Source organism: Cherax quadricarinatus, chromosome 80, assembly GCF_038502225.1.
Source record: "Cherax quadricarinatus isolate ZL_2023a chromosome 80, ASM3850222v1, whole genome shotgun sequence".
NCBI classification, from domain to species: Eukaryota; Metazoa; Arthropoda; class Malacostraca; order Decapoda; family Parastacidae; genus Cherax; species Cherax quadricarinatus.
Genome location: NC_091371.1, coordinates 15,729,112 through 15,742,495, shown reverse-complemented (window position 1 = coordinate 15,742,495; position 13,384 = coordinate 15,729,112). Strand labels below are relative to the sequence as shown.

The window sequence follows — 13,384 nt, the reverse complement described above, 5'->3', positions numbered from 1 at the left end:
CAGTCCCTCAGTCTTGATAGTAGGTGGTCAGTCCCTCAATCTTGATAGTAGGTGGTCAGTCCCTCAGTCTTGATAGTAGGTGGTCAGTCCCTCAGTCTTGATAGTATGTGGTCAGTCCCTCAGTCTTGATAGTAGGTGGTCAGTCCCTCAGTCTTGATAGTAGGTGGTCAGTCCCTCAGTCTTGACAAATAAGCCTCGGATTCCGACCCACTCAGATCAGATACAGCCGCACCTGAGCCTGGTCAGCAGGAAGCCTGAAGGTCAAGTCAGGGTCAAGTTAGAACCCCCTAGTGACCTTGGCTACAGGTCGTCAACACCAGATGATTCAAGTCAGCTAGCTTAACGACCCACATGAGGTTTTTGCTCAAGGAAATAACGATAAAACTAAATACATGTATGTCTTGGTTTTATTTCACGTGCAATACACGTAACAGCAGACCTCAAGACTACCTGCCGTGCACCAACACATACAGAGCACGTAACATCAGGCAGAACTACCTGCCGTGCACCACTACCGTGCACTGCTACCCTCCAAGGACGGAATAAAGAACTTTATTTAAAGCAAATCAGAAATAATTGCACGTGAAATTCGTGCCTGCGACACTAGTGGCGTGCAGATATACGGTAGCCAGCAGGGCGCCTGACGCCTGGAGACTCTCCAGGGAGTTGAATGCGTCGTAGAGAACACTAACGCACACCTAACATCAAGACGTGCAGATGTTCCACAGTCGTTGCCTTCTTGTGGTCATGAAGAGCGTTGATTAACGTTGCGTTGATTAACGTTGCGTTGATTAACGTCGCGGTGATTAACGTCGCGGTGATTAACGTCGCATTGAGGCCGCTGGTACCTTGGCCCGGCAGCGGGAGGTCATGAATTAGGTAGACGTGTAGGTGTGAGGTAGATAATGGCTGCTGGAGGGTAGATGTGAGGTAGATAATAACTGCTGGAGGGTAGATGTGAGGTAGATAATGACTGCTGATGGGTAGAGGTTAAGTAGATAGTCCCTCTTTCCCCCCCTCATTCTTTTCCCTTCCATCTATTCCTCCCTGGTTCTGTATCCCTCCCTGGTTCTCTCTATCCTTCCCTACATTCCTACTCTCCCTGACTCTCCCTTCCTCGTTTTTCTCTGCCTCTATTTCTTCCTTCCCTCACTCGCACCTGCTCTCCCTCTCTCCCTCCCTCCCAGCTCTGAAAACCCGTTCGTTACGCTCCTGGGCGAAACGTAATACATCTGAGGTCAAAACTCATTGTTGGAGACTCCAGTGAAGTGAATGTCTCATTACCTGAAAAAATATATATATACCTGTCGTATGTGGGAGGGGGAGGGGAGGAGAGGAGGGGAGGGGAGGGGAGGGGAGGGGAGGGGAGGAGAGGGGAGGGGAGGGGAGGGGATGAGGGGAGAGGAGGGGAGGGGAGGGGATAGGAAAATTGAGGAGTGTGTGTGTGTGTTTATATATATATATATATATATATATATATATATATATATATATATATATATATATATATATATATATATATATATATATGTGCAAAACAACCACTCTGTAACTTTGAAAAATTTTCTGATTTATCCTCTGATGAAATTAATATTAGTAAAGGAATGGTATATAGCTCTGTGTTAAAACCAAACATTCCCAATTGCCCTCAAAGATTCTTTAAGTCTTATGATACACTTAATAACAATAAAAATTTGCGCCTTACTAAAGCAGACAAAATAAATGCAATAGTAATTATGAAAGAAAATGATTACCAAGAAAAAATGAATAATCTCTTAGATGATACTGAAACCTATTCTAAACTTAGGAAAAATCCCCTAGAAACCGTTAACAGCAATTTCAATAAAACAATAAAACTTCTACTGAAAGGTAAAGATGAATTAGTCAAACAATTTACTTCCACTAATCCATCTTTACCTTACATGTATGGACTAATAAAAACACACAAACCAGGGAATCCAGTCAGACCAATTATTAGCTCCATAGGGTCAGTTTCATATAAATTATCCAAATGGCTTGTTGATATTTTGAGCCCTATTGTTGGCAAAATTTCTAACTTTAATGTTAAAAACAACATAGACTTGGTTGATAAATTAAGCTCCTTGACTGACTTAAATGATTTTAACATGGTCAGTTTTGATGTTACTTCCTTGTTTACGAAAGTTCCTGTTGATGATTTATTAAGTTTCTTATCTGAAGAACTCGTTAACTATGATTTACCATTGCCAGTTCCTACTATCATTAAACTTATTAAACTTTGCATTGTTGATGCAAAATTTGTATTTAATGATAAGTTTTACACTCAGAAGTTTGGTATGGCAATGGGAAATCCTCTTTCACCTGTTCTTAGTAACCTATACATGGATTTTTTTGAAACAAGGTTGCTTAACACAATCCTCCCTAATATAGCTAAATGGTTCAGATATGTTGATGATATTTTGTCTTATGCCCAAAAATGTAGATATACACCATTTCCTTGTAAAATTAAATAACTTAGCCCATTCTATAAACTTTACTGTTGAGTTTGAAGAAAATAACTCATTGCCTTTTCTAGATGTTTTAATTATTAAGGGTAATAATGAATTAAAATTTAAAATTTACAGAAAACCTACAAATAACTGTTCCTATGTCCACTATTATTCTTCCCATCTAGATAGAGTCAAACTGTCTGTTTTCTCATCAATGTTTTTGAGAGGTTTACGAATTTGTAGTCCTGAGTTCATAGATGAGGAAATATCCAAAATTTATGAAATAGGTAATGATTTAAAATGCCCAAGAAATGTAATTGATAAATCTTTTAAAGTTGCTAGAAATACTTTTTACAATCCAAAAAGGGACAACCAGCCTTATTCAACTAAAAATATGTTGGTTCTCCCTTACCATGAAAACTTGGTTGATGTGCCTTCTCTTCTTAAGACTTTTAATATTAAAGTTGTATTCAAAAATCTTGATACAGTGAAAAAACTTTTGATAAAGAATTCCCCCCAAAATGCTGATGGATGTGTCTATAAGATTCCTTGTAAAATTTGCGATAAAGTTTATTACGGTCAAACTGGTAAAAATCTCGAACTAAGATTAAAACAACATAAATATAGCATTAGAACTGGACAAGATTCCAATGCTCTATTTATTCATGTAAGAGATTTTAACCATCCAATTGATTTTCAAAAAGTTGAGAAAGTAGTATCAAGCAAGTCCATGGTCGACAGGAATATAATTGAATCTTGTTTCATAAAAAGCAGTTTTGACAATAATATGAATATTTCCTTTGGTTTATATAAATTAGATCCATATATAATTAATAGAATTTGGGAAGAATTTAATAATACACTGGACAAATAATAATTTTTAAATTTTCTTGGGTAGAATAGTTTGTTGGTGAGTTGTGCAAAGGACCTGTCCAGTTGGGCCGGCGCGCGTCAGGTGTTTAACCGTTGTGGGATCTGATAGTGAGGTGTTGGCCAGACCCCTTATATAGCTTCCTTGGATGCTTCACTTTCATAGTTCCTTGATAATGTGAGTAGTCACGAAAGCGCTTGGAATTTCTCTATTCTTTCAGAGTGGTTGTTTTGTATATTCTGAAATCACCTGTTTACTGTGATCTTATTGCATATATATATATATATATATATATATATATATATATATATATATATATATATATATATATATATATATATATATATATATATATATATATATATATGTAAATGTGTATGTCTGTCAAAGAGGAGAATTTAGGCGAGGTTTTGGTGCTCCTGGAGATGTTACAAAGGGCGAAACATTACCCACTGGAAACTATGTTTTGATCACTCTTTACTGCAGTGGGATGTTTTCTCTGTCTTTAAATTTATTCACTGGTTGTTGTTGTTGTTGTAGTTGTTGTTGTAGTTGTTGTTGTGGTTGTTGTTGTTGTGGTTGTTGTTGCTATGGTTGTTGTGATTGTGGTTGTTGTTGCTATGGTTGTTGTGATTGTGGTTGTTGTTGCTATGGTTGTTGTGATTGTGGTTGTTGTTGCTATGGTTGTTGTGATTGTGGTTGTTGTTGCTATGGTTGCTGTGATTGTGGTTGTTGTTGCTATGGTTGTTGTGATTGTGGTTGTTGTTGCTATGGTTGTTGTGATTGTGGTTGTTGTTGCTATGGTTGTTGTGATTGTGGTTGTTGTTGCTATGGTTGTTGTGATTGTGGTTGTTGTTGCTATGGTTGCTGTGATTGTGGTTGTTGTTGCTATGGTTGTTGTGATTGTGGTTGTTGTTGCTATGGTTGTTGTGATTGTGGTTGTTGTTGCTATGGTTGTTGTGATTGTGGTTGTTGTTGCTATGGTTGCTGTGATTGTGGTTGTTGTTGCTATGGTTGTTGTGATTGTGGTTGTTGTGGTTATTGTTGCTGTTGTTGTGGTTGTTGTAGCTGTGGTTGTTGTGGTTTGTTTTTGGTTGTTGTTGCTGTGGTTGTAGTGGTTATTGTTGCTGTTGTTATGGTTATTGTTGTGGTTATTGTTGCTGCTGTTTTTGTTAAAACTACTACTACTATTGGTAATAATAATAATAAATAATAAATAATAATAATAATAATAATAATAATAATAATAATAATAATAACAATAATAATATTGACATTGCTTTCAACTTGTTATAAATATCAAAGGTTGATATAGAAGGAGATGTGCAGTTGACACATTCAATCAGCAACCAGTGTAACACACACACACACACACACACATACACACATACACACATACACACACACACACACACACACACACACACGTGCACACACACACCTATCTCAACCCTTGTAGTTGAGTGAGACCAGTGCTGGATGCTCTGCCAAGTCCACTTTCAAGTTCCACTGGTCAGGTTCTACTGGTCAGGTTCTACTGGTCAGGTTCTACTGGTCAGGTTCTACTGGTCAGGTTCTACTGGTCAGGTTCTACTGGTCAAGCTCTACTGGTCAAGTTCTACTGGTCAAGTTTTACTGATCAAGTTCTCCTGGTCAAGTTCTACTGGTCAGGTTCTACTGGTCAAGTTCTGCTGGTCAAGTTTTACTGATCAAGTTCTCCTGGTCAAGTTCTCGTGGTCAAGTTCTGCTGGTCAAGTTCTACTGGTCAAGTTCTACTAGTCAAGTTCTGCTGGTCAAGTTCTACTGGTCAAGTTCTACTGGTCAAGTTCTACTGGTCAAGTTTTACTGATCAAGTTCTCCTGGTCAAGTTCTCCTGGTCAAGTTCTACTGGTCAGGTTCTACTGGTCAAGTTCTGCTGGTCAAGTTCTACTGGTCAAGTTCTGTTGGTCAAGTTCTACTGGTTAAGTTCTGTTGGTCAAGTTCTACTGGTCAAGTTCTGCTGGTCAAGTTCTACTGGTCAAGTTCTGTTGATCAAGTTCTACTGGTCACATTCTGCTGGTCAAGTTATACTGGTCAAGTTCTACTGGTCAAGTTCTACTGGTCAAGTTCTGCTGGTCAAGTTCTGCTGGTCAAGTTCTCCTGGTCAAGTTCTGCTGGTCAAGTTCTGCTGGTCAAGTTCTGCTGGTCAAGTTCTCCTGGTCAAGTTCTACTGGTCAAGTTCTACTGCTCAAGTTCTGCTGGTCAAGTTCTACTGGTCAAGTTCTACTGGTCAAGTTCTACTGGTCAAGTTCTGCTGGTCAAGTTCTACTGGTCAAGTTCTGTTGGTCAAGTTCTACTGGTCAAGTTCTACTGGTCAAGTTCTACTGGTCAAGTTCTGCTGGTCAAGTTCTACTAGTCAAGTTCTGTTGGTCAAGTTCTACTGGTCAAGTTCTGCTGGTCAAGTTCTACTGGTCAGGTTCTGTTGGTCAAGTTCTACTGGTCAAGTTCTGCTGGTCAAGTTCTACTGGTCACATTCTGCTGGTCAAGTTCTCCTGGTCAAGTTCTACTGGTCAAGTTCTACTGGTCAAGTTCTGCTGGTCAAGTTCTACTGGTCAAGTTCTGTTGGTCAAGTTCTACTGGTCAAGTTCTGCTGGTCAAGTTCTACTGGTCAAGTTCTGTTGGTCAAGTTCTACTGGTCACATTCTGCTGGTCATGTTATACTGGTCAAGTTCTGCTGGTCAAGTTCTCCTGGTCAAGTTCTACTGGTCAAGTTCTACTGGTCAAGTTCTGCTGGTCAAGTTCTACTGGTCAAGTTCTACTGGTCAAGTTCTACTGGTCAAGTTCTGCTGGTCAAGTTCTACTGGTCAAGTTCTGTTGGTAAAGTTCTACTGGTCAAGTTCTGCTGGTCAAGTTCTACTGGTCAGGTTCTGTTGGTCAAGTTCTACTGGTCAAGTTCTGCTGGTCAAGTTCTACTGGTCACATTCTGCTGGTCAAGTTCTCCTGGTCAAGTTCTACTGGTCAAGTTCTACTGGTCAAGTTCTGCTGGTCAAGTTCTACTGGTCAAGTTCTGTTGGTCAAGTTCTACTGGTCAAGTTCTGCTGGTCAAGTTCTACTGGTCAAGTTCTGTTGGTCAAGTTCTACTGGTCAAGTTCTGTTGGTCAAGTTCTACTGGTCAAGTTCTACTGGTCAAGTTCTGCTGGTCAAGTTCTACTGGTCAAGTTCTGTTGGTCAAGTTCTACTGGTCAAGTTCTGCTGGTCAAGTTCTACTGGTCAAGTTCTGTTGGTCAAGTTCTACTGGTCAAGTTCTCCTGGTCTGCTCTATAGTGTCACAGATCTGACCTATAAACCGTGTCACCATCTAGCTTATGGTGTCACTGTAAGCTAGATAGTGACACTATGAGCTAACGAGTCATTAAGGTTACATGTCACCAGTTCACCATCAGTCAGGAATACTTTAGTTCCTAAAATAAGGACTAAAGTCATCTCCCATTATATATATATATATATATATATATATATATATATATATATATATATATATATATATATATATATATATATATATATATATATATATATATGTATAAACTAATCTCTGGCTGAAGGAGACTCGAACCTACGAACCTTGGAACAAGGTACGCAGTGCTATACCATTCTCACCACACTGGACCAATACCTTGGCGTCCAGCTTGCGCTAGACGTTGATCCAAGGTGATGCAGGGAAGAGAGTGTGCTCCCTGTGTGAGGGTGATGCAGGGAGAGGAGTGTGCTCCCTGGGTCATGGTGATGCAGGGAGGAGAGTGTTCTCCCTGGGTCAGGTGATGCAGGGAGGGAAGTGTTCTCCCTGGGTCAGGGTAATGCAGGGAGAGGAGTGTGCTCCCTGGGTCAGGGTGATGCAGGGAGAGGAGTGTGCTCCCTGGGTCAGGGTGATGCAGGGAGGGGAGTGTTCTCCCTGGGTCATGGTGATGCAGGGAGGAGAGTGTTCTCCCTGGGTCAGGGTGATGCAGGGAGGAGAGTGTTCTCCCTGGGTCAGGTGATGCAGGGAGGGAAGTGTTCTCCCTGGGTCAGGGTAATGCAGGGAGAGGAGTGTGCTCCCTGGGTCAGGGTGATGCAGGGAGAGGAGTGTGCTCCCTGGGTCAGGGTGATGCAGGGAGGGGAGTGTTCTCCCTGGGTCATGGTGATGCAGGGAGGAGAGTGTTCTCCCTGGGTCAGGGTGATGCAGGGAGGAGAGTGTTCTCCCTGGGTCAGGTGATGCAGGGAGGGAAGTGTTCTCCCTGGGTCAGGGTAATGCAGGGAGAGGAGTGTGCTCCCTGGGTCAGGGTGATGCAGGGAGAGGAGTGTGCTCCCTGGGTCAGGGTGATGCAGGGAGGGGAGTGTTCTCCCTGGGTCATGGTGATGCAGGGAGGAGAGTGTTCTCCCTGGGTCAGGGTGATGCAGGGAGGGAAGTGTTCTCCCTGGGTCAGGGTAATGCAGGGAGAGGAGTGTGCTCCCTGGGTCAGGGTGATGCAGGGAGAGGAGTGTGCTCCCTGGGTCAGGGTGATGCAGGGAGGGGAGTGTTCTCCCTGGGTCATGGTGATGCAGGGAGGAGAGTGTTCTCCCTGGGTCAGGGTGATGCAGGGAGGAGAGTGTTCTCCCTGGGTCAGGTGATGCAGGGAGGGAAGTGTTCTCCCTGGGTCAGGGTAATGCAGGGAGAGGAGTGTGCTCCCTGGGTCAGGGTGATGCAGGGAGAGGAGTGTGCTCCCTGGGTCAGGGTGATGCAGGGAGGGGAGTGTTCTCCCTGGGTCATGGTGATGCAGGGAGGAGAGTGTTCTCCCTGGGTCAGGGTGATGCAGGGAGGGAAGTGTTCTCCCTGGGTCAGGGTAATGCAGGGAGAGGAGTGTGCTCCCTGGGTCAGGGTGATGCAGGGAGAGGAGTGTGCTCCCTGGGTCAGGGTGATGCAGGGAGGGGAGTGTTCTCCCTGGGTCATGGTGATGCAGGGAGGAGAGTGTTCTCCCTGGGTCAGGGTGATGCAGGGAGGAGAGTGTTCTCCCTGGGTCAGGTGATGCAGGGAGGGAAGTGTTCTCCCTGGGTCAGGGTAATGCAGGGAGAGGAGTGTGCTCCCTGGGTCAGGGTGATGCAGGGAGAGGAGTGTGCTCCCTGGGTCAGGGTGATGCAGGGAGGGGAGTGTTCTCCCTGGGTCATGGTGATGCAGGGAGGAGAGTGTTCTCCCTGGGTCAGGGTGATGCAGGGAGGGAAGTGTTCTCCCTGGGTCAGGGTAATGCAGGGAGAGGAGTGTGCTCCCTGGGTCAGGGTGATGCAGGGAGAGGAGTGTGCTCCCTGGGTCAGGGTGATGCAGGGAGGGGAGTGTTCTCCCTGGGTCATGGTGATGCAGGGAGGAGAGTGTTCTCCCTGGGTCAGGGTGATGCAGGGAGGAGAGTGTTCTCCCTGGGTCAGGTGATGCAGGGAGGGAAGTGTTCTCCCTGGGTCAGGGTAATGCAGGGAGAGGAGTGTGCTCCCTGGGTCAGGGTGATGCAGGGAGAGGAGTGTGCTCCCTGGGTCAGGGTGATGCAGGGAGGGGAGTGTTCTCCCTGGGTCATGGTGATGCAGGGAGGAGAGTGTTCTCCCTGGGTCAGGGTGATGCAGGGAGGGAAGTGTTCTCCCTGGGTCAGGGTAATGCAGGGAGAGGAGTGTGCTCCTTGGGTCAGGGTGATGCAGGGAGAGGAGTGTGCTCCCTGGGTCAGGGTGATGCAGGGAGGGGAGTGTTCTCCCTGGGTCATGGTGATGCAGGGAGGAGAGTGTTCTCCCTGGGTCAGGGTGATGCAGGGAGGAGAGTGTTCTCCCTGGGTCAGGTGATGCAGGGAGGGAAGTGTTCTCCCTGGGTCAGGGTAATGCAGGGAGAGGAGTGTGCTCCCTGGGTCAGGGTGATGCAGGGAGAGGAGTGTGCTCCCTGGGTCAGGGTGATGCAGGGAGGGGAGTGTTCTCCCTGGGTCATGGTGATGCAGGGAGGAGAGTGTTCTCCCTGGGTCAGGGTGATGCAGGGAGGGAAGTGTTCTCCCTGGGTCAGGGTAATGCTGGGAGAGGAGTGTGCTCCCTGGGTCAGGGTAATGCAGGGAGGGGAGTGTTCTCCCTGGGTCAGGGTAATGCAGGGAGAGGAGTGTGCTCCCTGGGTCATGGTGATGCAGGGAGAGGAGTGTGCTCCCTGGGTCAGGGTGATGCAGGGAGGGGAGTGTTCTCCCTGGGTCATGGTGATGCAGGGAGGAGAGTGTTCTCCCTGGGTCAGGGTGATGCAGGGAGGGAAGTGTTCTCCCTGGGTCAGGGTAATGCAGGGAGAGGAGTGTTCTCCCTGGGTCAGGGTGATGCAGGGAGGGGAGTGTTCTCCCTGGGTCAGGGTAATGCAGGGAGAGGAGTGTGCTCCCTGGGTCAGGGTAATGCAGGGAGAGGAGTGTTCTCCCTGGGTCAGGGTGATGCAGGGAGAGGAGTGTGCTCCCTGGGTCAGGGTAATGCAGGGAGGGGAGTGTTCTCCCTGGGTCAGGGTGATGCAGGGAGAGGAGTGTGCTCCCTGGGTCAGGGTAATGCAGGGAGAGGAGTGTGCTCCCTGGGTCAGGGTAATGCAGGGAGGGGAGTGTTCTCCATGGGTCAGGGTGATGCAGGGAGGAGAGTGTTCTCCATGGGTCAGGGTGATGCAAGGAGGAGAGTGTTCTCCATGGGTCAGGGTGATGCAGGGAGGGGAGTGTTCTCCATGGGTCAGGGTGATGCAGGGAGGAGAGTGTTCTCCCTGGGTCAGGGTGATGCAGGGAGGGGAGACATAACCAGGCAGACGCTCTCTCACCTGACGACAAGGTGCGTAGTAGTGTGTGTGTGTGTGTGTGTGCGTGTGCGTGTGTGTGTGGGTGTGTGTGCGTGTGCGTGTGTGTGTGTGTGACTGTTTGTACTCACTTATTTGTGGTTGTTTTGGGCCGAGTCACAGCTCCTGGCCCCGCCTCTTCACTGGTCGCTACTAGGTTCACTCTCCTGCTCCATGAGCTTTATCATACCTCTTCTTCAAGCTATGTATGGCTCCTGCCTCCACTACATCACTCTCTCCAGATTGTTCCACGTCCTGACAACTCTATGACTGAAGAAGTACTTCCTAACATCCCTGTGACTCATCTGAATTTTCATCTTCCAGTTGTGTCTCTTTGTTGCTGTGTCACATTTCTGAAACATTCTGTCCTTATCCATTTTGTAAATTCCTCTCAGTATTTTATATGTCGTTATCATGTCCCCTCTGTCCATCCTGTCCTCCAGTGCCGTCAGGTTTTCACTTAACTTCTCCTCGTAGGACATACCCCGTAGCACACACACACACACACACACACCAGGGGCCAGGAGCTGAGTTTCGACCCCTGCAACCACAATTAGGTGAGTACATACACACATGCACACACACACATACACACACACACACACACACACAGATAGGATGTTCCAGAGAGGGGACACAGGGACAAGGGGTCACAACTGGAAGCTGAAGACTCATACGAGTCACAGGGACGTTAGGAAGTATTTCTTCAGTCGTAGAGTTGTCAGGAAGTGGAATAGCCTAGCAAGTGAAGTAGTGGAGGCAGGAACCATACATAGTTTTAAGAAGAGGTATGATACAGCTCAGGAAGCAGAGAGAGAGAGGACCTAGTAGCGATCAGTGAAGAGGCGGGGCCAGGAGCTGAGTCTCGACCCCTGCAACCACAATTAGGTGAGTACAATTAGGTGAGTACACACACACACACACAAATACACATACACACACACACACACACACACACACACACACACACACACACACACACACACACACACACACACACACACACACACACATACATACACACACACAGACTTGGAAGCTGAAAACTCAGATGTTAGGAAGTATTTCTTCAGCCACAGAGTTGTTAGGAAGTGGAATAGTTTGGCAAGCGATGTAGTGGAGGCAGGAACCATACATAGTTTTAAGACGAGGTATGATAAACCTCATGGAGCAGGGAGAGGAAGGACCCAGTAGCAGTCAGTGAAGAGGCGGGGCCAGAAGCTGAGTCTCGACCCCTGCAACCACAATTAGGTGAATACACAGAGATGGGTCACTGGATCACTTACGCTTGTTAGGGAGAGGTGAAGTACCGTTGAAGTCACATCCAGTCCTTGAGTATGTGCTAGCGTGTGATCCACATGCCCATGCCACCAGCAGCACCAGGACCCACGCCCACATCACGCCCTTCTTCCTCCTGGTACGCCCACGTCCAGTGTCCCAACTCAAGGGATTATCCATCTCTTCTCTACTGACTAGTCTCAGCTTCTCTCTTCTCTTCACTGGATCAACTTTCTCAGCAGCTGTTATCTGGCCACTCACGGACGTCCTTTCCTCAGCCCTTTGAATAGTCTCAGTGCAAAATACAATGAGATTTAAGTCACCTGTGGCTGGGAGACACAAACCCGTCTTTCTCATGTTGTTGATGTTGCTGGCCGCCATGTTGAGTGTTGTGTCGTGCTGTGGCGCACCTCGGGCAACCTGCCCTTCCCTTCCGGATGTCCCTTCTCCTGCACACACTTCCGCCCAAGTCGAGGATGTAGGCGAGGCATGAGATGCTGGTCGGTAGTCGGTAGACGGGGTGAAAAGATAGAGCCCTGATGCTGGAATTATGTACTTCCAGGGTCTCTTACTCTGTTGCCTTGATGCTGGAACTATGTTCTTCCATGACCTCTGATTGCGTTGCCTTGATGCTGGAGCTATGTACTTCAAGGGTCTCTTACTATGTTTCCTTGATGCTGGTACTATGTTCTTCCAGGACCTCTGACTGTGTTGCCTTGATGCTGGAACTATGTGCTTCCAGGACCTCTGATTGTGTTGTCTTGATGCTGGAACTATGTTCTTCCAGGACCTCTGATTGTGTTGCCTTGATGTTGGAACTATGTACTTCCAGGGTCTCTTACTCTGTTGCCTTGATGCTGGAACTATGTGCTTCCAGGACCTCTGATTGTGTTGTCTTGATGCTGAAACTATGTTCTTCCAGAGTCTCTGATTGTACTGCCTCGATGCTGGAACAATCTGCTTCCAGAACCTCTGAGTTTGTCGACTCGATGCTGGAAGCAAGTGCTTCCAGGCTCTCTGAGTCTGCTGCAGATGGCTCAAAATACGATAAAACTGCCTCATACCTTTGCTGTGATGGTGAGGCCTGAAGCGCGTGGTTTTTCTGTAATGTTGAGGCCCCAGGAGCGTGGTTTGTCTGTGATGGTGAGGTCTCAGGAGCGTGGTTTGCCTGTCAGTGATCAAACAGTCTTCTCTAGTTGGAGGAGCACTTGAGGGCTGTTGGGTAACCACTGACACTTTGTTCAAGGTCCTACTTGATGTATCAACATTCGGCCCTGGAGGGTGTGTGTTCAAATGTGGTGTTATGCGTGGCACTTCACAACTGCTTTCTACAAAACCGTGTTCAGTGCTTTCAGTTTCTACAGCACAGTGTTCGTGAATCTCATTCTCTACAACACTACGTTCATAGTCCTCACTTTCTACAGCGCTGAGTTCGTTGTTCTCAATTTCTATAGCACCGAGTTCGTTGTCCTCACTTTCTACAGCACTGAGTTCGGTGTTCTCACTTTCTACAGCACAGAGCTCGTAGTTCTCACTTCCTACAGCGCTGAGATCGTAGTGCTCACTTTCTACTGCGCTGAGTTCGCAGTTCCCACCTTCTGCAGCACAGAGCTCATAGTTCTCACTTTCTACAGCACAGAGCTCGTAGTTCTCATTTTCTACAGCACAAAGCTTGTAGTTCTCAATTTCTACAGCACTGAGTTCGTAGCTCTCACTTTCTACAGCAGAGAGCTCGTAGTTGTCACTTTCTACAGCAATGAGCTCGTAGTTCTCACTACCTGCTATACATGTCTGTGTAATATAAGTTTTATGACTCTCTAATAAATTCCGTATCTTATCTATTACTTTTACTGTGTAAAACTGACAACTTTTTATTTTGCCAAGCTGTAACTTGCTGTCTACATTAGTTCTCATTCTTCTTGTCACCCTAGGAAGTGGACACACACGTATATTTGCTTCTAGATA

General features: G+C 46.3%; 1 protein-coding gene across 3 annotated transcripts in view; it reads right to left on the bottom strand.

The window, feature by feature from the left end:
• Positions 1 to 13,384, bottom strand: part of LOC128702400 (insulin-like receptor) — a 191,010-nt gene that overhangs the window by 112,448 nt on the left and 65,178 nt on the right. For all 3 annotated transcript variants that reach the window (XM_070102173.1, XM_070102175.1, XM_070102174.1), the window contains one exon: positions 11,428 to 13,384. This exon is cut by the window's right edge. In XM_070102173.1, coding sequence (XP_069958274.1) covers positions 11,428 to 13,384 — 1,957 coding nt within the window. The remainder of the gene's footprint in view (positions 1 to 11,427) is intronic.